Consider the following 23265-nt stretch of genomic DNA (forward strand, 5'->3'; position numbering starts at 1 on the left):
GAGTGATATTGTATGTGTTCTGATTTATTTTGTATCTATCTTTTTTATTTATTTTTCTGCAGAGGCTCTGCTGATCACCACAAATCCATATGACTATCAGATGATCAGTCAGGGTGAAATCACTGTCAAGAGTATCGATGACATTGAAGAATTCATTGCCACTGATGTAAGGATGACTTTACTATGATTTTTAAATTTACTCCTACAACAAATCAGATTTATGATCACTTAAACAATTCCTGTTTTTATTACTGACACAAAGTTACCAATTCATTACAGCAATGAATCCTACTTTTAATACGCTTGGTGGGTTTATCTTTTTGTCATTGAGGGTTTGATCCAATTATAAGGTCATTTTTGAGGCTGTTACCGATGCTAGTGGGAGAAAGACATGATAAATCCACCTATGTCTTTATTTTGAGAAACTGTAAGTGTGGAACTCCAGATGTGATTTGTGTTATAAGGGATTACATGTACCTGGATGTTAGTTTTGACAAATCATTGCTAAATATTCGTGGAGGCAGGGGGCAGCAATGAGTGTTTATTCTAAAGAACAACAGAAGCTTTTGTTTCAAACCTTCTCTTTTTATCACAGACTGCCATCGACATCCTGGGCTTCACTTTAGAAGAGAAAGCCGGCATATACAAGCTGACTGGATCTGTGATGCATCACGGAAACATGAAATTTAAGCAGAAGCAGCGTGAAGAGCAGGCTGAGCCAGACGGCAGTGAGGGTAAGAAACCCACATACCATGAGCTTCTATGTTGTAGCACAGGTTTTGATTAGTGAATTAATGAATAGGTACGTTGATGACGTCACCTCAGTATTATGGATTTTAACCATGACTTGGTGTTCTGTTTTTTAGTGGCAGATAAAATCGCCTACCTCATGGGCCTGAACTCTGCTGATTTGCTCAAAGCTCTTTGCTACCCCAGAGTGAAGGTTGGGAACGAGTTTGTGACCAAAGGTCAAACTGTCAATCAGGTAGGTGGAGATAAAAAGGAGGAAAGAGGAGATAAAATTAACTTAGACACCACAAATATTGCTCATTTTAACAGTATAATTCTTAATGTTTTACAATTCTTTTGTAAAATCAGGTCAACAATTCCGTCAGTGCTCTCTGCAAGTCTGTCTATGAGAAAATGTTCTTGTGGATGGTCATCAGAATCAATGAGATGCTGGACACCAGGCAGGCAAGAAGCTATTTCATCGGTGTCCTGGATATTGCAGGGTTTGAAATCTTTGATGTAAGTCTGTTTGGCTGATGGGACAAAATCATACAAAGCTTCATTTAAATCATTTTGATCAACGTTTTCATATTTAAGTCGAGATAGACCAAATCTAAGAGAATGAGAATTTGACATTTTCATCTCTTTAGTACAACAGCTTGGAGCAGCTGTGCATCAACTTCACCAATGAAAAACTGCAACAGTTTTTCAACCACCACATGTTTGTCCTGGAGCAAGAAGAGTACAAGAAAGAGGGAATTGAATGGGAGTTCATTGACTTTGGTATGGATCTGGCCGCCTGCATTGAGCTTATTGAGAAGGTGAGAAACTTGCTTTATGTTCATGAATATAGAAAACTGTCTGCTGACTCTAAGGTTTTTTGTTTTAAATAATAATTTCTGCATTACAGCCAATGGGCATCTTCTCCATCCTTGAAGAGGAGTGCATGTTCCCCAAGGCGTCAGACATGACCTTCAAGAACAAACTGTACGACCAGCATCTTGGTAAAAGCAAAGCCTTTGAGAAACCAAAACCTGCCAAAGGCAAAGCTGAGGCCCACTTCTCTCTGGGGCACTATGCTGGCAATGTTGATTACAATGTCACTGGCTGGTTGGAAAAGAACAAAGACCCCCTGAACGACTCAGTGGTTCAGCTCTACCAGAAGTCTTCAGTCAAACTGCTGGCTCTACTCTATGCATCACACGCCGCAGCAGATGGTACAAGCTGTTCTGCTTCTGTTAAAATTGAAAACCTATCACCTCTGTTTAATGTAACCATTTCAATACAAATATTGCTCCAATGACAGCTGGGGGTGGTGGTGGCTTAATACAGTCCAAGTCAAAATATTAGTTTTTGTTTATAATTGAAATTCTATTTTCATGTCACAGCTGAAGGTAGTGGTAAAAAAGCCGGCAAGAAGAAGGGTGGCTCCTTCCAGACTGTGTCTGCTTTGTTCAGGGTAAGATGTGAAATAATAACTAATGTGCTTTATTGCAATTATGTCTAATTCAGTGCCTTTTTCAATAATGTTATTGATATTCTTTAATTCCTCAGGAGAATTTGGGCAAGCTGATGAGCAATTTGAGGTGCACACATCCTCATTTTGTGCGCTGTCTTATTCCCAACGAGTCAAAGACTCCAGGTACCTGACACAAAGACAATGTCCGAGTCAAAATAAATGTATAATGTGCTTTGACAGTTATCTGTGTCATTGTGTCACTATGTTTTAATAAATTATTACATTTAACAAAATACCACAGGTCTTATGGAGAACTTCCTGGTCATCCACCAGCTCAGGTGTAACGGTGTGCTGGAAGGAATCAGGATCTGCAGGAAAGGTTTCCCCAGCAGAATCCAATATGCTGACTTCAAACAGAGGTAACAGATACATCATCTTTGCAGACATTGAAAAGTCTTCATCCTCAAACCAATGCATTTTAAATTAATAAAATGTATCTCTGTAGATACAAAGTTCTGAACGCCAGTGTCATCCCTGAGGGTCAGTTTATTGATAACAAGAAGGCCTCAGAGAAACTGTTGGGCTCCATTGATGTGGATCATTCACAGTATAAATTTGGCCACACCAAGGTAGAGTATGAATCAGACATTTTTGAAAAGGCTATTCAGCAATCATCAATACCTGACAAATAAATGTAAAAACTTAAATACCGCAATTGTGGACTTTCAGGTTTTCTTCAAAGCTGGTCTTCTGGGAACTCTGGAGGAAATGAGAGATGAGAAACTGGCAGAGCTGGTCACAATGACTCAGGCTCTCTGCAGAGCTTACCTCATGAGGACAGAGTTTGTCAAGATGATGGAGCGCAGGTACTTTTGACATTTAACTTTAAATACATATTGGTTTGCTAAATATTAAATCAATATGGTTATCTTTTTGATACTCCTTTGATCTTCCCCAGGGAAGCAATTTATGCCATTCAGTACAACATCCGCTCATTCATGAATGTCAAAACCTGGCCATGGATGAAGGTGTACTTCAAGATCAAGCCTCTGCTGAAGAGTGCAGAGACTGAGAAAGAGATGGCCCACATGAAAGAGAACTTTGAAAAGACCAAAGAGGATTTATCAAAGGCTCTAGCCAAGAAGAAGGAGCTGGAAGAGAAGATGGTTTCTCTGCTGCAGGAGAAGAATGATCTCTTGCTTCAAGTGCAGTCTGTAAGTATGATCACCATGCTCTTTGTGTCTGTTTCTAATTAATATCCTCAACAATCACCTACTTGCTTGATTTTACTTTTAGGAAGGTGAAAACCTCACAGATGCTGAGGAAAGGTGTGAGGGGCTCATTAAATCCAAGATCCAGCTTGAGGCCAAAGTCAAAGAGACGTCTGAGAGACTGGAGGACGAGGAGGAAATGAATGGTGAGTTGACTGCAAAGAAGAGGAAGCTGGAGGACGAATGCTCCGAGCTGAAGAAAGACATTGACGACTTGGAGCTCACGCTGGCCAAGGTGGAAAAGGAGAAACATGCCACTGAGAACAAGGTGATGGTCATAACCTCAGTTTATTAAACAATGTACATTTTAGATGCTGTGTACTTTGATCAAATATTAACAATTTATTAAAACCCTTTAGGTTAAAAACCTGGTGGAGGAAATGGCTTCTCAAGATGAGACCATTGCAAAGCTGTCTAAAGAGAAGAAAGCCCTCCAAGAGGCTCATCAGCAGACCCTGGATGATCTGCAGGCAGAGGAAGACAAAGTCAACACTCTGACGAAGGCTAAAGTGAAGCTGGAGCAGCAAGTGGACGATGTGAGTAATAATAACAAACTGTGATTTCAGTCTTCGTGAAAAAGAAATAAGAATTAACACCCCTTCTCGATTAAAACAGCTCGAAGGTTCTCTGGAGCAAGAAAAGAAGCTTCGTATGGACCTTGAACGAGCCAAAAGAAAGCTTGAGGGAGATCTCAAGCTGTCCCAGGAATCCTTAATGGATCTGGAGAACGACAAGCAGCAGGCTGACGAGAAAATAAAGAAGTAAGAATAAGAATTCATCTATTTTAACAAAAAATATTCAATGAGAGTTTCTAATCAAACATAACTATAATACACCAAATCTCGTCCACCTCCTCCAGGAAGGACTTTGAGATAAGCCAGCTCCTGGGTAAGATTGAGGATGAACAGTCTCTTGGGATCCAGCTGCAGAAAAAGATAAAGGAACATCAGGTATTTTATTGAGCAAATGTCAATCAAAAGCAAGAGAGCCTTGAAATGTTGTTGACTTTCACACAAACTTTGTGTGCTTCAGGCTCGTATTGAGGAGCTGGAGGAGGAGATCGAGGCCGAGAGAGCTGCTCGGGCCAAGGTAGAGAAGCAGAGGTCTGATCTCTCCAGGGAACTTGAAGAGATCAGCGAGAGGCTGGAAGAAGCCGGAGGAGCGACATCTGTTCAAATCGAGATGAACAAGAAGCGCGAGGCCGAGTTTCTGAAGCTGCGTCGTGATCTCGAAGAGGCCACGCTGCACCACGAGGCCACGGCTGCAGCTCTGCGCAAGAAGCAGGCTGACAGCACGGCGGAGCTGGGAGAGCAGATCGATAACCTCCAGAGAGTCAAACAGAAGCTGGAGAAAGAGAAAAGTGAATTCAAGATGGAGATCGACGACCTCAGCAGCAACATGGAGTCTGTCGCCAAATCGAAGGTAAGAGTGCTGCATTTTCATTCAGGGATAAAAAAAAGTACGTCCAATAATTTAATACTAATCTATGTTTTCTTTCATCAGGCAAATCTTGAAAAGCTCTGCAGGACATTAGAAGATCAACTGAGTGAGCTCAAGTCCAAGAATGATGAGAATGTTCGTCAGCTCAATGACCTGAGTGTACAGAAGGCAAGACTTCAAACTGAAAACGGTATGAATCACACGCAGGATCACAATATTTAAACACTCAAATCTTCTCAGTGCCAATTGTTATTCTCTTAATTGCTAATCTTAGATATAACTTATCATGATAGCGTATTCTTTCTGAGAGAAAAATCAACTTGTTTTGAACGATGTTATTGGTCGATATTTAGCAACTTTGACCATTATCAAATTTGAGATTCTTCATCAGTTGTTGCAGCATTGAAAAAAGTATGTCAAATGAATGTGTCCAGAAGATACCCAAATCAGACTTTACTTAATTTAAAGGTAGGGTTGATGGATGAAGATGGTTCTGAAACACTTTTTTTGTTATTCATTGAAATCCTCTTCCCGTCCCGATAGCCATCAACAAATAAAGTTGTCTAGAAAAAAAAGCCAGTGTCTGTGGCCCTCACCGGACTGCAATAAATACGACCAATTATTTTACGTTACATTTACGTTACAAGTGTAGCCTGCTCTTATAGCTTTTCCAGTATTACCAACCCTAGCTTTAACTAAAACCCTTTTTATTTGCCCTTTCTCTCTTTTTGACTTTTATGCATTTTCTTTCATACTGAAAATGTTAGCATGAAGACATTAGCCCCAAACTTGGAAAATATACCTCTATTCAACATGATGGACAAAGAGAATAATCTTAATCTGTCTTTCAAAATCCTGTGAACCCAAAGTTTACATAATAAATTCATCTTCCTTGGTGACACTATCTATCTTTGATCAGGTGAAATTGTGCGTCAGCTGGAGGAGAAAGAATCTCTTGTTTCTCAGCTGACAAGAGGCAAGCAGGCTTTTACTCAGCAGATCGAGGAGCTGAAGAGACACATAGAGGAGGAAGTTAAGGTAATGGTCTTTGAAAACACAGAGGAAAAGGTCACCGGAGGATCGTAACAAATATTCATCCGTTTTCCCTGTGGATTATTAGGCCAAGAACGCCCTGGCTCATGCTGTGCAGTCATCCCGTCATGACTGCGACCTGCTCAGAGAGCAGTATGAAGAGGAGCAGGAGGCCAAGTGTGAGCTGCAGCGAGGGATGTCCAAGGCCAACAGCGAGGTGGCTCAGTGGAGAAGCAAATACGAGACTGATGCCATTCAGCGCACTGAGGAGCTGGAGGAGGCCAAGTAATGGACAGTCCTGAAGTCACACTTGTTTCCACATGTATCCACAAGTTTTCATGAACCCATTTACCATCTATTCTAACAGGAAAAAGCTCGCCCAGCGTCTTCAGGATGCAGAGGAATGCATCGAGGCTGTGAATGCTAAATGTGCCTCTCTGGAAAAGACCAAACAGAGACTGCAGGCTGAAGTGGAGGACCTGATGATCGATGTGGAGAGAGCCAACGCTCTGGCTGCTAACCTCGACAAGAAGCAGAGGAACTTTGACAAGGTTAGACTGTTTTCAGTGTGTAAACATCTTTAATTTATGCAGTGACAAAAACACTCACCTGTTTGTTCTGCTGTCAGGTTCTTGCAGAGTGGAAGCAGAAGTATGAGGAGAGCCAGGCCGAGCTGGAGGGATCTCTGAAGGAGGCTCGGTCAATGAGCACTGAGCTGTTTAAAATGAAAAACTCATATGAAGAAACTCTGGATCACCTGGAGACTCTGAAGAGGGAGAACAAGAACCTGCAACGTATGATAATTAATTATATTTTCCCCAACAGATATAGATGCTAAACACCAGTTAAATTCATCTGAAGTATCTACATTACTGGATATGTTTTACACTGCTAATTTTACATAAACCTGGTCCAACAGAGGAGATCACAGACCTGACTGAACAGCTTGGTGAGACCGGTAAGACGATCCATGAGCTTGAGAAGGGAAAGAAAACGGTGGAATGTGAGAAATCAGAGATCCAAACTGCTCTGGAGGAGGCAGAGGTAAAGCTGAATCATCATACCAATTATTACAAATGCTCTTATTCATAAAAACATGCAGTAATTGTACAAGCAGAGGTGATTAGACCAACAGGAAATATCTAAACTATTGCATGAAACTCAACTGACGTAGCCTCAGCTTCTGTAAATCAAGCGCTGCAGCTGATGAAGGTCACACTTGTTCACAGGCTACGCTGGAGCACGAGGAGTCCAAGATCCTGCGTGTCCAGCTGGAGCTCACCCAAGTCAAGAGTGAAATTGACAGGAAACTTGCTGAGAAGGACGAGGAGATCGAGCAGATCAAGAGGAACAGCCAGAGAGTGATGGAGACCATGCAGAGCACGCTGGACGCTGAGATCAGGAGCAGGAACGATGCCATGAGGGTCAAGAAGAAGATGGAGGGAGACCTAAACGAGATGGAGGTTCAGCTGAGCCATGCCAACCGACAGGCAGCTGAATCCCAGAAACAGCTGAGAAACGTGCAGGGGCATCTTAAGGTATGGTGGAGGGTCAAAGAAAACTGTAAGTGAAGCTCACTTTATTTCTACTGCATTGTAAATGTGTTTTTACGATTTATTTAGGATGCACAACTGCACCTTGATGAAGCGATCAGAGGTCAGGAGGAAATGAAGGAGCAGGTGGCCATGGTGGAGCGCAGGAACATCCTGATGCTGGCTGAGATCGAGGAGCTCAGAGCTGCACTGGAGCAGACGGAGAGAGGCCGCAAAGTGGCTGAACAGGAGCTGATTGATGCCAGCGAGCGCGTGGGACTGCTGCACTCTCAGGTAGTGTCAAAGGCTAAACAAGCATGGATCCAAACTTTGTTCAACTCTAGTTGAACACATGGAATTTCATTGTTTTTTTCTTGTGTAATAGAACACCAGCCTCATCAACAGCAAGAAGAAGTTAGAGGCTGACCTCATTCAGATCCAGGGTGAAGTGGAGGATTCTGTTCAGGAAGCAAGAAATGCTGAAGAAAAGGCCAAGAAGGCCATCACTGATGTGAGATATCCTAACATGGGTTTATACAGTGGCCATTTCTCACATTGAAGTTCTCGGACAGTTTAAACAATCTGAAATTCCTCAAAATTTCAGGCAGCCATGATGGCAGAGGAACTGAAGAAGGAGCAGGACACCAGCTCTCATTTGGAGAGGATGAAGAAGAACATGGAGGTGACAGTGAAGGACCTGCAGCACCGCCTGGATGAAGCTGAGAATCTGGCGCTGAAGGGCGGCAAGAAGCAGCTCCAGAAACTGGAGTCTAGGGTAAACGGGAAATTGCTCGGCACACATGCCTCAGCTTTTGTTTTTCGTATTATATTTTAATAACAGACGGTTTATGTTTCAGGTGCGTGAGCTTGAGGCTGAAGTTGACGCCGAGCAGAGACGAGGAGCAGAGGCCATCAAGGGTGTTCGGAAATATGAGAGAAGAGTGAAGGAGCTCACCTATCAGGTATTTCCCATTCTATTAACTGAGTGGTGCAAATCTTTTGGATACAAGGCATATGAATACATTTTATGAATGAATCAATGTTACTGCAGACCGAAGAGGACAAGAAGAACGTCAGCAGACTTCAGGATCTGGTGGACAAGCTGCAGCTCAAAGTGAAGGCCTACAAGAGGCAGGCTGAGGAATCTGTGAGTCAGAAACATGTAATAAACCACAAATAAAAGCTGCATGAAGTACACACAGAACTCAAAACTAAATATTACACTGATTTATGTTTAGGAGGAGCAGGCCAACACTCACCTGTCCAGGTACAGGAAGGTTCAGCACGAGATGGAGGAGGCTCAGGAGCGAGCCGACATCGCCGAGTCTCAGGTCAACAAGCTGAGGGCCAAGAGTCGGGAAATTGGAAAAGTAAGAAAGACAAAAAATCACGAGCAACAAAGCAGCATACGTGATTTTTTTCGTTTGACTGCTCCAAATGTCTAACTGGTGACTGTTTTTATTTGAATCTAAATGTTGAAAACTATAGTACATATGAGAAAAGAAAAAATAATGTTTAGTCTTTGGATGACTCATGATTTTTATTTCTTTCCATTTTAGGGAAAAGAAGCTGAAGAATAATCTGCAGCATCTTTGAGAGAAACAAATGAGAATCATAAAATATGATTTCTCATTTAAATACTCTCCCTAAATATTGTAGGTGTACGTTGAATAAATATGTTACAATATAACATGTTGCCAGTTGAATCTTGTCTCTGCACTACGAAAACAAAAAGCACTGACATTGTGTCGAAGGTTTATTTGACAATTTTTCGACAATTTTTCTCCACAATATCTACTGCATGGTTGTATTTCAAAGCTAATGCCACTGTGCAAAACATTCACATGGGAACAATTTCAGTATGTGTGACTGTCTTTTGACAAAAAGTGTTTTCAATATTTGAGCCTAATCAGATTTTTACATCCAAAACTTTCAATCACAAGACATAAACATCTATAGTGCACAGTAAAAAAAGAGAATTAAGCCCCACATTGAGCAAAAGCTGCAGAATAGAGAACGTTTTGTTTAAATTAGACACATCTTGTTCAATTAATACATATACAAAATAAATAACTTTTAAAAAGTCAACCTTCATCTTATTATCTTATTATTCTTGTTATTTAAAGCAATGTCACCAGAATGGAACTAGAATTGGAATGAGGCCTTAGAGGAACCGTTTGACATCTTGAGAAATGTCAAATGTTGGATATTATTTAGATTTCTAGATTTATTCCCTTTCTATTTTGCATTCATTGCAAAACCAGTGATTTCATTGTGTTAAATTGTGCCTCTCTACCCTGGAACACTGGGCAGGTCAACCTGTGATGAAGCGTTCGTCCCACACATCAGTGAAAACTCGGAAAGTCAGAGCTCTCACGGGTCAGCTGCTGGGAGAGGCAGTCTTTTTTTTAGTACATTAATCAATATTGTGGGAGTAAAGATGAAGCATGTTTGGCTTGTTACATCACGTCCTTCCTGACAGCGGGGGACAGATAAACAGACAAATAAAACCCCACAATCCTCTTGGGTGAGGCAGATGACCACTGCTACGCGTTTCCTCTTCGGGGAACTGTTTCTTTAACTGTGACAAATGACAGCTGCCCAACACTAAACTTATCGCACCTGTCTGCTCGTGAATCTTTGGCACCGTGTGAGTGAGACATGCAATTACTACTAGAGGACTCTGCTCTGAACACACAGACAGAGACAGTTGGACAGTTAAAGTAAATAACTGCCCCCCCGAACAAATGCCCCCCGCGTGGAAGTGCCTTGTTGTCTGATTTACATATTAGTCCTGTCAGCCATTAACCTGTTTACCATCCCAGTGTCACAGATTAGTCACGAAACATACATATGCTTATTCTTCTAACTTTTGTTTGTTTCATTGCTATATTTCTATTGTTTTTATCATTATGTTGCTTTTAACCAGGTGTTCCCTGGTTTTACTGCTTTATTTTCCCCATTGTCTTGAATTAACTTGTTGAACTGGTACTTGCAGTCTGCAAAGCACTTTGTAAACGTGTTTGTTGAAAAGTGCTGTATATTTAAAGTTTATTGTTATTATTTCACTATGAAATAGACACACAACTTTTTTTTTCTGTGCCATGCCAATGCATTTGGTCCACCCCCTCTCACAAGACACACTTTAATTTACAAACACATACATCCTCTTCTGGTATTATATATACAAAACATGTGAAAAAAGAGAAAGAAATTCACTCAATCCATCATTTTTCATTCAGATTTACAAAAATTATATCTTTTTTTAATCTTACAAAATAGAACATTACGCATTTCACAATAATAGATACAGTACAAACTAAAATGGAACTGATTATCCACATCATTTAGACAACACATTGGACAGATCCACTTCTCTTACTCTAAATTAATGTATCGTCAAGTTTGTTAAATAATACCTGATCTCTGAGCTGAGCACACAAAGATCTTTGCTTTTTAGACAGATTATATAGGATTGTACCATGTTCAGTTTTTATCACTGTGAAATACACAGCTCTGGTTTAATCCATATATTAAAGCCTGAACAAAACCTAAAATACAGAACAATGTGCACACATCTTTAGACCAGGAGCCAGTCACTTGTTTGTCCCAGGTTTTGATGGATGGATAGATCCTATATTATATATACTATCAAATGTGTGTGTGTAACAGATTACATAATTTAGCTCTATACATTATGCTAAGAACTAAATTTGAGCATAATTATGTAGTAAATATTTCAATCAGAAAATACTGATGACTATTTAACAAAGGCTTTCAGAACAAATAACACACACATAACGGTTTTATACACATCACCTGATGCTGACACTACTCCAACTATCTGAAGGTAAAATTTAACCCGAAGCAGTTTTACCCAATGGGATGGGGTGATATTCTGCAGGATCGAACCTCGTCTCTCCTCACAGCTTGCCCTCTCCTCTTCACCTGTTCACTGACTCTCAGGTTCAACGAGTGAGAGACGAGCCTCTGAGCTCTGCTGGTTATACCTCACATGATGCAGGAAAATACAATTTTAAGACTTTGCCAAACTCTGACGCTCTGATATCATGGCTAAATCAGACGGTGTGTTTGACTTTAAGCCACATAGCGAGGCAGCGTGCCTGCTGGATAGAAGCTACCAGACAAGGCCTCTGACATTAGCTGGCCTGCAGCGCTGTTGCTTCATACAATGAGAGAAGCCAAAATATCCCACAACCCCTGTCCAGCACTGTTATTGAATGTGGAAGTAGCTGGCGACCTATCGTCTTTCCTCTGAAGACCGTTTGATACCCTCACTGACTGACATTGGGAGCAAATGCACATGATTCTCGACTCTTGAATTTCTTTTCTCGTCCACAGCAAGCTGCCAAAATTCATGTTTTAATCCTCAACAGCTGACAGACTCTGTCTCTGCATTGTGGGACCGCCAACTGGAATACTGGGGAGTAATGAGACCTGCAGGAGCTTCACTTAACTTCAAAAAACTGCACCACAAGCCTATAAAGCAGGACATAACTTGGAGAATCTGACCTATCTACCTTTAGATATCAAGAGAAACCTGTTCCACAAAGATCACTGCTGTTCAGTGGGTGAGATTTAGGTGAGGAGTGGCAGAAATTTAAAATAACATTTCCACTAGTGTGTTTCATCTAAATTGTATGAATAGTTTGATTTACACTTTATATTGAATTAATTTATATTTACATCGGGAGTGGGTCCTCTCTACGGAGGCCGCCATGTTTTTTTTACAGTAGTCCCAACTAAACACCTTTGAGTTTTTATTACAACTGAAGGCTTCCACAGGTTCTCGTTCATGTTTGAAAGGGGAGGGTGAGGTGAGGGCTATTCAGCTGCAACACAAAACTTCACCACTAGATGTCACTAAATTCTACATACAGAACCTTTAAGATCCTAAAAGTTATTATACTAAAATTCTTACGGTACATATTTTGTGCAGTTATTCAATAGAGACAGTGAAGACAGACAGGAAACATATGGGAATGACATGAAGCAGTCGGACCAGCTAGGAAAACCAAGACCTGCTGCCCAGAGCTCATATATGACCTTAGTATGTGCATCCTAACCATTCAGCTATCAGGTCACCAGCTAACCAAATTCATTTAAGGTCAAATAAAGCTTTAAAGAAACAGGACCTGAGCGTAGAGCATCAGCACGTGGTGATTTTCCTGTTGTGAGTAAATTTCATTTATTTTGTGTGAAAATATTTTCAGTCAGTCTTTGTATCTGCTAGTCACCGTTTTATTTTCATCGTTCTGAGTCACTTTTTTATTTCTTCATATTCTCTCTATTTAATTTGGAGTAAAGTGAAAGGTGTATAAAATGTGTAAGGGCTGTTACGGTGTTTGGAAGATGCAAGAAACTGCATAGAGCCGCTTTGTGTATCTTTAAGTAATAACATGATTGCTGTAGAACATCATAAATCAGTGAAGAACAATAATGATTCCAAACTGAAGTGAAAAATATCAATAGCATTTAATCACCAAAGATATAAACATTTAAATATCCATTTTGTAATGTGACTGACAAAATCATTACAAAGTTAACCTCCATCTTCTGCTGACTGCTTCACATCGTCTGTACAAAAATGAGGTGGCGCTGGAGACTGGCACAAAGAGAGGAAACTGTCCCGAGTAAATGACGACGTCGGCAAAACCAAAAGCAAAGTTACAGCGAAAAACATTAACATTCTTATCTTTTGATACTGAGTAAAGAAAAGGACACAGACGTACAGTAAATATAGATATTTTTCTCTGTTTTACAGATTTCCTTGTAAATTGCTTATTGTGCCCACGCAAGCTTCAGTCACATTCAGCTCCTTCCTGTTAAATACAAATATTATTCACCAAAAAACAAAGCCAACAAATAAAAGAATACATGAATAAATAAAATAAGCAACAGTTAAAATCTATTTCATAAAGTTCATTAATAAAGGGGCATTCCCACACATGCCTCCGCCGTTTACACAGCCTTTAAATGCACAAACCCTTATCAGCGTTTGTATGTCACTTATAGACATTTCTCATAAATAAACAACAAAAGTTTCATCAGGCAGTTTGTTGCTCTAAACTCCGAACGTCTCTGTGCTTTTAATTCTGGCAAAACACCTAAATTGCAAACACTGACAGTTATTGTAGGCTTCACTGAAGTCAAACTTTCAGCTTTTTTCGTTTACAAGTGGCAAAGACCTTCCGAGGCCTCAACGGCGCCGCGGAAACGCCACAGAGGACGCCGTCGCTCCTCCATCCACAGTGCTGGAGAGCTGGATGAGGACAGGATATCCACCAGGCTATGTACACAAATCTGCTCAAAAATATCATGCAAATAAATACCGGTAATTTAGAACAAAACTACAACACTGACCTCAACAGTAGCAATACAGTGTAGGCTGCAAAGAGTTCAGCAAACTGTCTTTCCTTCAATGTAATATGACCTGATGTAAAGACTGCAGGTCTCGGAGTAAAAGCTTTGTGTTTACTGAGGTCTCCCAACAGTGTTGAGCTTTAACTCTGCTTCTCCAGGTCCCCGCCATGCTCGGGTCCAGCTGGGATGCACGACAGTAGGCGAACTGTACATAAACATTCACTCGCTTCAGTCAGTCCAAGTGGAAAAGTACACGTTAACCCACGGGCTTCAGATAGAGAACATACAGTGTGCAGATGGGACAAAGTAGAAATCTATGAAAATGGCCAGTGTCTGTGCTTTGATTCGGGGCTGAACCACAATGTAGAGAGACACGAAACGTAGCAGTAGGGCTGCAGGGTCTGTTCCGTCCATGAGAAGGCAGGAGAGGGGAGGCCAGCTGCTCAACACGCTTCAGTTCTGCTCTTTCAAAGTGTTTCACAAATTCACGAAGAGCATCTCTGTATGTTCGCTGGCCGACAAGTGCGTTTCGAGTTGAATCCCTGCAACCCTCGGAATCTAAGTGTCTTTCACGTGTCCTGCAGGATGAACGTCCGCAGCCAATGGATCCAAATGCTCCTGCCATCCAAAACGAGTGCAACAAGGCACTGCAGGGTGGAACACCAGGCAGACAGGGGGAAAAACAGCATTGTACAAATATTTTGTCAAAAAAGCGTATTTTTTTTACCATAACGCAGTAAGTCAGTAACCAGAGTCGGGGGCTGTGAAGTCGCTGTGGGAAAGTATTTTCAGGTTTTTATCATGCGTAACGCAGATTGTGAATCGAACACTGACGCACTGAGGTTAAAAAGTCTTCTTTGACACTTTTAAGGTTACTTAAAGTTTTCCTACGCTCAAAAATATATTTTGCTTTTTGTTACATCGCCCAGATGTTTGATTTTCTCTGTAAAGAGTAATGTACGTGCAACGTTTGACACTTTGACACTTTCGTTCTACATTTCAAACATCTTTTGAAGAGAGAAAATGTTTTTCTTCTTAAATCAAACTTAAAATCGTCTATGATTTGTGACATCACAACAAGTTTGGAGCAATATATATTCATATTTATATATGTGTATATACATTTTTTGTATGGTATAATAGAAATAATAAGAATTCTGGTTATATAGGGTCATAACAAAGAGTTTTAACCCTAAACAATTGTACATTAGTACATGATGCAACATCTCTAACTCAAGAAGTAACATATGAAGGACATCTCACTGTGACCAAACAAATTCTGGAGCTTCTTTATCATTTTATAAAAAGTTGAATGAGATATCGCTGTCATGTCATGACGAGGTACGCACGATAAAACGAAAATATTCTGCCACAGAGAATCTTCACCTTCAGTGAGACATCAGGGGAATCGTAACAGAGCGTCAAAAAGCATCACACACTAATAATATACTGATAACACTGAAAGCTACATTCCCCATACAGAAGCATATATAAGTGCATAAATTCAGATTTGACGAATAGTGTTGACACAAGATACAAAAACGGAGACAAAGAGCTTCCCATCAATCAAAAAACGAAGGAAATACGTTTGAAAACGTGTTGGCCACACACAGACTGTCTGCACACTCTGTGCTGTAGGACTACACAGATAACACTGCATGTAAAGTACTCTTCATTTCATCATGAACCGAAATACTACTGAGAATAAAATGTCCAAATTCATTTGTCCAACAGCCTTATTGCACTAAACACTGTGCAGTGTTCCTAAATATAATAATCAAATGAAGATGCGCAACTTAACAAAATTAATACACGTTTGATGATTTTGGTTTTTTTTCTTTTGGTCGTCTGTTGTTTGATTTTACATCTTGTTTGACTGGAAGCACTTCAAGATCATACCGAGTATCTGTGGAAGCATTTCAACAAAACAAAGTGTGACTCGAACAATCCTCGTATCACAATGAAACGACACGTCTGTCTCATCACTGATATGTTATGAAAAGTCACAAAATCTTGCTGGAGGTCTAACACTGGTATTTCTCGTCATGCTAGCTTTCCTCATCTGTTGTCTCATGAGTCAAAGTGCTCTAGGAAAATAATTTATTAATAACGGATTTAAAGATTCAACATACTTGAGATGGCGGCAGGAAATCATTCTGGGTCGTGTCATGTATGATACAATTTAAAATACTGAGACCGTCTTGGCAAAGATCAGAGGAGGACTGAAAGACACTGAAGTGAATGTGAGGTTAAGGCCCAGATCTATTAACACGTAACCGTTACAAGTGCACGAGAAAAGACATTTACCAGGACCGAACATGCAAAAGAAAGAAAATTAATTTTAAAACCACAAAAGCAAAAGTTACAATAAGCAGCGTCTGAGCTAATTTCAGGTGTGAGTTTGAACCGTGAAGCTCAACCAGCAGCTGATTCTGTATATGTATTTACATGACCATGATATAGCTGTTAATTAATGTGTAGTGTGCACACTGTAAAACTGTAAGTTGTGTAAATGTCGAGGCTAACTTCCCCCAGGAAACTGTAAATCCACACCTACAAAAAAAATCTGTGAGGTCAGCGTGGTTCAACACAATAAACAATGAAAGATCGAAACACTCAGATTAATAATGGATCAAAGTTGTTGCTTCACGATAACAGATCTCTGAGTGAAAGCAGATGCCTGTGCAGTGTTGTTTCTAAAAATAGACTCTGTCCATCGATCCTTCCATCCGTCCATTATAGATACACCGTTTTTTCTTTTTGGAGGGGGGGGGGGGGGGGGCTGCTGGAGCCAATCCCAGGTGACATTGGGCGAGAGGCCAGGTCCACCCTACAGGTCAGAGGGCCGACACACAGAGAGAAAGAACCACTCACTCTCACATTCACACCTATATGGTCAATTTAGAGTCTTCAATTAATACAACCCCAATCTGCATGTCTTTGGACTGTGGGAAGAAGCAGGAGTACCTGGAGAAAACCCACACAGACACTGGGAGAACATGCAAACTACACACTGTATCTGTATCTGGGTATAGTGTTGCAGTTGCTTTTAATTACCTTTAAATATTTCAATTTGATGCCACTTAAAGGTTCCTTGTGGAGTTTTTGACCACTTGTGGAGCTGTTGAGCAATGTTTTTACAAGTGGCTCCTTGATGTGATCCAAACTGAAGCTTTGTTTACAAGCGAACTGCTGAAAAAAAAACAAAGTACTGCACCTTTTACTTCACTGAATGAATCTGTTATAGTCAGTTAATCCTAGTTACAACTTCTCATTTTACAGTTTTAACCATGATACTGTGGATTGTTAGTTAAACTGATCAGTGAGTTACAACACTAACATGCTGTGCACATGTTAATACAGCAGTAATAACAAGATAATATAACACTGATGGGGGCATTCTGCTGTCATATGATATGTTTGATCATTCAAGTTCATTTTGTTGCCAATTCTTGAAACTTCTTCTTGAGTAAATATGAGACTGCACTTTACTAGAGTTGTTCCTACGATATAGTAAAAACTTAAGTAAAAACACGTTACTAAGTCTTTAGATCTTCTGTAGAGCCATCGCTGCATTTAACATCTGTTCCTGCTGGTTGGTTTATTTTTTATTTACTGAACTGTTAAAAGTATATTTCTGCCGCCTCCCTGACTTTTTGTGAGACAGTTTATGTGGCGGAGCTGGCGTCCCAAAAAATGTCATGCATGTCCTAGTCCTATGTAGCATGCACATTCAACACATTCTTTACCTATATTTTGCACTTAAGCCCTGAAACACCAACAAATGCATATAAGCAATAAGGCAAAAAAACACAAAGAGCTGATCCAGGTTGTTTTTTTTCTTTTTACCCCTGTGCTGTTCGTAGATCAAATGAGAGTTTTGCACTTGCTGTTTGATGGGACCTTCAGTAGATCTGAGCCTTAACCCAAAGAGATGAAAGATGGCTGAGTGTTTGCACGTGTCAGAGATGAAAGAGAGGCAGGAGAAGCTGAATAAAGAGAAGGACTCCTATGGAGGACTGCAGAGAATGACCCCGTCCACACTCTGACGTGTTTTCCTGCAAAGAGAGTTCAACAATAAATCCTCTTTTTACACAAATAATGCAAATGTAAATCACTTATATGTAAAGGAAATTCTGGTGGTTGTTTGCCTCAGTCCTCAGCATGCTATGGAGTTTTTCATTTCGAGGACAGACATTATTATATCATACATTTATAGATGTTATTCTTCAGCACAGAGAGAATAGCAAGGTTTAGGATAAAGCACGACCAATCTAATTATCTAATATCATTTGCTAACTAAGCTAAGCTCATTAATATGGAGCTCATGAAAATAAGATTTATTATCTTGGCTGTGGAGCTGGAGTGACATCAGCCAACTATCTTTTATGCAATAAAATTCAGCAAAACAATTTTCTCCCTCAACCATAATCCAAAACAGCGACAACACAAACTGAACATTATAACCTTCATGAAATTAGGATTCATTGCAGGACTGTTGTAGTAGGCCTGAGTGAATATGACCTTATGTACTTACTAAGGCACTGTAGTCAAAGCAGGAAACCGGGCCTTTACGATACCGTGCATTACTCAGTACTTCACATGGATTCTCCTCCTGAACTGTTGGCTTTCAGTTAAGGGGGGGCAACACAGTGACACTGAAAACAAGATGCTTGAACTTCCTTCATTTAGCACAAATGAAAACATCACAGCGTGTGCGAGCACAGGGAGGATACACTCTGTCCTGACCTGGGTCAGTCTCTCTATCTCGCAGGAGCTGCAGGGCAGAGTCTCAGCGACGACAAACAGCAGGTTGGTGTTTTCTATCCGCTTTGCATGGAACAGACTGTAAAAGACATTGATGGATATTCAGATGAATCCATATGTACAGGACAGACACGGCGTGAGCATATTCTGCTGACACTGCAGGAAAACCCACCGTGAGCAGTTTCCACAGTCCTGCAGCACGTTGTAGGAGTTGGTGGTGTTTGTAAAGTAAAACTGGCTTTGGATGGTGACACAGCTGCTTTCTCTGGTCTCGAAGCCTTCAGTGAGGATGTTGTCTAAAAGGCAAAACAACATAAATTCAGTTTTTTCATGGCATTTTAAAAATATCCCTAAATCTCAGTATCATCAGTTGTGGTAGTTGTACTTTGGTTATAATTGATTTTACACAAAATTTGTGCACAGATTCATACAGAAGTTGCTGTTTCCTGGTAAAAGAAAATCTCTCTCGCTTTCTCTCGCCCTCTCTCTCTCTCTCTTACACACACACACACACACACACACACACATTGAGATTATGCCTGACCTTGATAGAGCCAGCTGTTATAGGCCAGTCCATACAGTAGCTGCTGGAGCACAGACCTGAAAAGAGGTCGTGACATTTTATCTTGTTAAGAAAGGAAGTACATGAATAGCAATCCACAAATGTCACAGCTACAGTAACACTGAGATGAAAATAGTCGAGCATCAGGGGGCAGCTGCCAAGCATGAGAGAAAAATATGGCCTTCTTTGTTTCATGAGCAGAAGTCTGGACACAGTTAAGATTGTTTTAAAGGGCACCTCACATGCTTCTGGTGTCATTTGATTTGCAGTGAACAAAGCCTCACCATGCCACAGTGGACGTCCACCAGGCCAGGCTGAGCATGTCAGCAATGGACGGCTGCAGAAACAAAGTGTATTAAGAGATTAATGCTAGTGTTAACTGTCCCATAATCCAAAACTTGCAGCTCGTCTCTTACCACAAAGATGCCTCTGGGTGCTGCACCGGTGTGGCTGCTGCTGACTGGTTCACACGCAGACTGGTAGTGAAAAGACTGACGACGGGAGAAGATGGAGTTGTTGTAGAGCGCGTGCATCAGATAAGGATCCACGTCGCCGAAGAAAAGTCCAATCTGTGATGGAAAGAGAGATCTTGGGAACTTGATGACTTATGTGCTCAAATTAGAGTCAATAGGATTTGGAGGTGGAAGTTACATTTAAGTTACAAAAACAAATGTTAACCCTGTTCTCACAACTGGATCTGATTGGACTATGAGGATTCAATGGCATAGAGGAGTCCAGTCTGATGACTGATGCTCTGTTGCTTGACACATTGAAAACATGATTTTGAACACTGATACCTTTGTTTGGCATCAACACATAAATAAGTTTTACATTTGACTTTATGTCAGAGTAAACACGTTGCTGCACACACTCGTACCTTTTTCCAGTGATCTCTCTGATTGGACATGACCAGGAACCCTCCATCATCAAGGAGATAACAGAGGAGGTCCTACAGACAACAGAACAGTTTACACACGTGACATTAGTCATATCATTGAGCAGCAGCAGAACATCACAGACTAAAGGTTGACAAAAACTGAAAACTCGGTATCTTAAGACACGCTACAAAATATTTAGCAACAGGAAAGCATATAAATATTATACCCTGCAAAAAAGTAGTTTCTTGTTTTTAATTTGTTCTGAAATGAAACATTCAAAACATTCTTTACTGTGTAGCGGTGAAGTTGTGTTAATATGAGAGCTCTTACATCAGTGTTGACTTCACAGTCCATCTCGCAACTTCTGGATGGTCCACACTGTTGAACAAAATGTGGAATGAGAAAACAATGTCACTTTGTTTCTGTAAATTCTGCTTTATTTTGGTGATTATTAGTGAGCAGTGGCATTGTGCTGGACCTTGTGTGAACCCTGTCGACTGTCCGACACGTTGCTGGCCAGGATCTTAAACTTGTCGACCCACGCTTCCAAGTCCAGCTTCACTCCAACCACTGAGATGCACAGAAGCAAGAACAAAGGGAGTGAAAAAGATGCAGTGTTTTAATCTGAAGCAGGAAGAAAGAGCAAGGAACGCTGAAATATATTTCTCATAATGCAGGGTATTGCACAATATTCCAGTATAAGTGAGGTTGTATTTTTGTTACCTGCAGGCTTGAGCAGTTTGCCCCCTAGATTCACCTCTACTGCTGAACTAACCAGGATTCCAACCGTACTATTTTCTGCACCTAGAGGGTCGTCCACAGCTGTTCATAAACAAAACATCATGTTAACATACAGCCCGACGTCACATGTGTAAGTGCTGAATTTATCAGTTTATGTTTAATTTAAACGAACCAGTTGTGTGACAAAATACTCTAACTCAGCGTCCACTACTTTAATCAGAGCTTTCAACCACATCTCATTGTCTTCTTCAGTAAATGGAACTGGCCCACATGACCAAATGGATCTTGTGTGGGCAGATTCAAATGACCGACCTCAGTTCAAAGATGAAGAACGACTTTCCACACCGAGGTCAGTTACCGTGTGTGGTTCTATTTGTGAATAAAGATGGCGAGATGTGGTTGAAAGCTGTGAAAAACCTAATAAGTGGAGCTTGAGTAAAAACTACATCATACAAATTGTAATATATAATCATCTCAATGTCAAGAATACACTCAATTGTAAAATTATTCTGCAATTGTTTAAAAATATATTTTAGCCATAACATTTAAAAAAAAGGTTTTTGAATACTTTGGCATTTTTACTTTCTTTCTTGCCTCTGTAAAATTGTAATGAGCCAACTACTAGCACCATTAAAGCTCTACTATCTAATTAATCATATTCAAGATTAAAAATGTAAATTTTTCAACTGGCTAACTTCATATTTATAAAAAGTATTTTCCAAAAAGTGTAATTCTTTGAAACAGCATTTGCAGTATAGTCACGATCTCAAATGATGTTCTGCAGGTACAACAGAGTACATTTTCTCAGTTACTCACAGGATCTCGGTGGAGCTCTGAACATGTATCCTCTGTTGTCCAGGCTTCGTCTGTAGTAATTGGAATTAAAAGGTTCAGGATCCTCCTCCCACATCTCAGCAGCTCTACACAAACATAACAAAAATCATTAAATGTTTCATGAAGAAAAATTAAATAAGCATATCTGTGCAGACATCAATATCACTCACATGTTGGGGAAAACCCGTGTTATTCCTCCATCTGTAGACGCAAACACCGCCAGGAAGCCGTACCTGTAAGAATTAGATTTTGCATTAATTGTCTCTTTTGTATTTTTGCCGTAGCAGATGATGTAGAAGCTGACTCACGAATTCAGGTCCTTGTTCTTCCACACACGAGAAGCCAGCTGCCCGATAATCCTAGAATCCAGAATCAGGTTGTGGATGAGGCCTTGGTCACCTGAGATGAAAAGACAAACAGATCATCTCACGGGTGTTTCCAGAGGGTGGCAGATTAACTACTACCAAAAACTGTCAAAACAAGTGGGACTGACACTCATCAGATTCTGGAGACATGTCCAACATGAGAGAAAGGAAGTTCTGCAAAAACTGGGTGTTGTTGTCAGAGATGTGCAGACGCTTGCAGTACTCCCTGCAAAGAGAGAACACAGATACATTATAACATTCCCTCTATAGGGAGACAGAGGAAGAGAGAAATGAAGATTGAGACATTTAAAATCACCTCGGAGCCAGAAACACATGACCTGATAATTCAAAGGAGCTGGGCAGCAGCGACTGCATGTCTGTAACACAAAGACAAGAGGGGATGTTTTTTATAATCTCATCCAATGTATGTGTTACTTCTTTATAGCAGAATTACTGTATCATGGTTGTACACCTTCATCAGCCAGTCAAGTTGCAGTTTACATCCATATTTTTCAAGATTCATGCAAAACCTGTAGTGAAGACTTACAATAATAACATAATAAGCTTTAATTGTACAGCACTTTACACAAGAGGATAAAACTACAACAAATTAAACTAAAAGAAAACTTAATCAAAGTCAATAAAATAAATAAAAAATTCACCCTGGTATAATTAAAGTTTAATTTAAGTTAATGATTTGTCTAGAGTGAATAATTTCCACTGCAGCCTTTTTATTTGTGATTTAAGCATATGAATAAATATGATTTGACTGAATTTTGGTTTTGTGAAATTACAATGAGAGAAAAAGAGTCATATTCCTTGTATGTGCTTGGCCAATACTGCTGATTCCAATAAAACACAAAGCTGTAGCCATGACAGCTGACAATGCTTCAAATATAGATACTGCTGCACAGAAGATCTATACAATCGCCACATTTTCAAGAGGGACACTGAAAATTCACCAATTCTGGTCACCAATTCTGTATCTGTCCAAATCTGAAATATATTTGACCAACTACAGTCGTAGTTGTAAATGTTTTTAAATGATTATGCCATAGTGAAGTTGACCTTTATCATTTTTGACATAAAATGTAATAAATTAATCCTTTTATCAGATGTATGTGTGATTTTTTGCATGATTTGAGTATGAATTGTTGAGCTATGGCCGAACCTGTGTTTTGTGAGGTCACAGTAACCTTGGCTTTTGACCCCTGAGTGCCAAATTCTAATCAGATCATCCTTGAGTCCAGGTTAATGTTAATGCCAAATTT

General features: G+C 40.2%; 2 protein-coding genes across 6 annotated transcripts in view; one reads left to right on the plus strand and one right to left on the minus strand.

Moving 5' to 3' along the window:
• LOC117761135 (myosin heavy chain, fast skeletal muscle-like) overlaps positions 1–9151 on the plus strand; it is a 31197-nt gene extending 22046 nt beyond the window's left edge. For 2 of the 3 annotated variants that reach the window (XM_034584784.1, XM_034584783.1), the window contains exons 10-40: positions 63–166; positions 596–734; positions 867–985; positions 1099–1248; positions 1380–1550; positions 1640–1946; positions 2118–2188; positions 2284–2371; positions 2490–2607; positions 2694–2817; positions 2918–3054; positions 3147–3402; positions 3485–3727; positions 3819–3995; positions 4075–4220; positions 4319–4409; positions 4492–4881; positions 4963–5089; positions 5819–5937; positions 6020–6216; positions 6299–6482; positions 6560–6725; positions 6851–6975; positions 7161–7469; positions 7554–7757; positions 7849–7974; positions 8068–8238; positions 8321–8425; positions 8515–8610; positions 8702–8876; positions 8922–8944. In XM_034584784.1, the coding sequence (XP_034440675.1) occupies positions 63–166; positions 596–734; positions 867–985; positions 1099–1248; positions 1380–1550; positions 1640–1946; positions 2118–2188; positions 2284–2371; positions 2490–2607; positions 2694–2817; positions 2918–3054; positions 3147–3402; positions 3485–3727; positions 3819–3995; positions 4075–4220; positions 4319–4409; positions 4492–4881; positions 4963–5089; positions 5819–5937; positions 6020–6216; positions 6299–6482; positions 6560–6725; positions 6851–6975; positions 7161–7469; positions 7554–7757; positions 7849–7974; positions 8068–8238; positions 8321–8425; positions 8515–8610; positions 8702–8876; positions 8922–8929 (4943 nt within the window). In that variant the 3' untranslated portion in view covers positions 8930–8944. Of the gene's footprint in view, positions 1–62; positions 167–595; positions 735–866; positions 986–1098; positions 1249–1379; positions 1551–1639; positions 1947–2117; positions 2189–2283; positions 2372–2489; positions 2608–2693; positions 2818–2917; positions 3055–3146; positions 3403–3484; positions 3728–3818; positions 3996–4074; positions 4221–4318; positions 4410–4491; positions 4882–4962; positions 5090–5818; positions 5938–6019; positions 6217–6298; positions 6483–6559; positions 6726–6850; positions 6976–7160; positions 7470–7553; positions 7758–7848; positions 7975–8067; positions 8239–8320; positions 8426–8514; positions 8611–8701; positions 8877–8921; positions 8945–9022 lie in introns of those variants that run through there. The other variant, XM_034584785.1, reaches the window with a different exon arrangement.
• A 3784-nt stretch (positions 9152–12935) lies between these two features.
• The window catches only part of LOC117761137 (voltage-dependent calcium channel subunit alpha-2/delta-2-like), a 38492-nt gene continuing 28162 nt past the window's right edge, over positions 12936–23265 (minus strand). For 2 of the 3 annotated variants that reach the window (XM_034584794.1, XM_034584792.1), the window contains exons 23-38: positions 22311–22371; positions 22123–22220; positions 21938–22028; positions 21800–21862; positions 21612–21715; positions 20778–20876; positions 20533–20624; positions 20385–20432; positions 20054–20125; positions 19593–19745; positions 19461–19513; positions 19159–19214; positions 18787–18910; positions 18584–18693; positions 18385–18467; positions 12936–17905 (exon numbers count right to left, since the gene is read on the minus strand). In XM_034584794.1, the coding sequence (XP_034440685.1) occupies positions 17810–17905; positions 18385–18467; positions 18584–18693; positions 18787–18910; positions 19159–19214; positions 19461–19513; positions 19593–19745; positions 20054–20125; positions 20385–20432; positions 20533–20624; positions 20778–20876; positions 21612–21715; positions 21800–21862; positions 21938–22028; positions 22123–22220; positions 22311–22371 (1403 nt within the window). In that variant the 3' untranslated portion in view covers positions 12936–17809. The remainder of the gene's footprint in view (positions 17906–18384; positions 18468–18583; positions 18694–18786; positions 18911–19158; positions 19215–19460; positions 19514–19592; positions 19746–20053; positions 20126–20384; positions 20433–20532; positions 20625–20777; positions 20877–21611; positions 21716–21799; positions 21863–21937; positions 22029–22122; positions 22221–22310; positions 22372–23265) is intronic. The other variant, XM_034584793.1, reaches the window with a different exon arrangement.

Source organism: Hippoglossus hippoglossus, chromosome 5 (assembly GCF_009819705.1).
Source record: "Hippoglossus hippoglossus isolate fHipHip1 chromosome 5, fHipHip1.pri, whole genome shotgun sequence".
Classification (NCBI taxonomy): domain Eukaryota; kingdom Metazoa; phylum Chordata; class Actinopteri; order Pleuronectiformes; family Pleuronectidae; genus Hippoglossus; species Hippoglossus hippoglossus.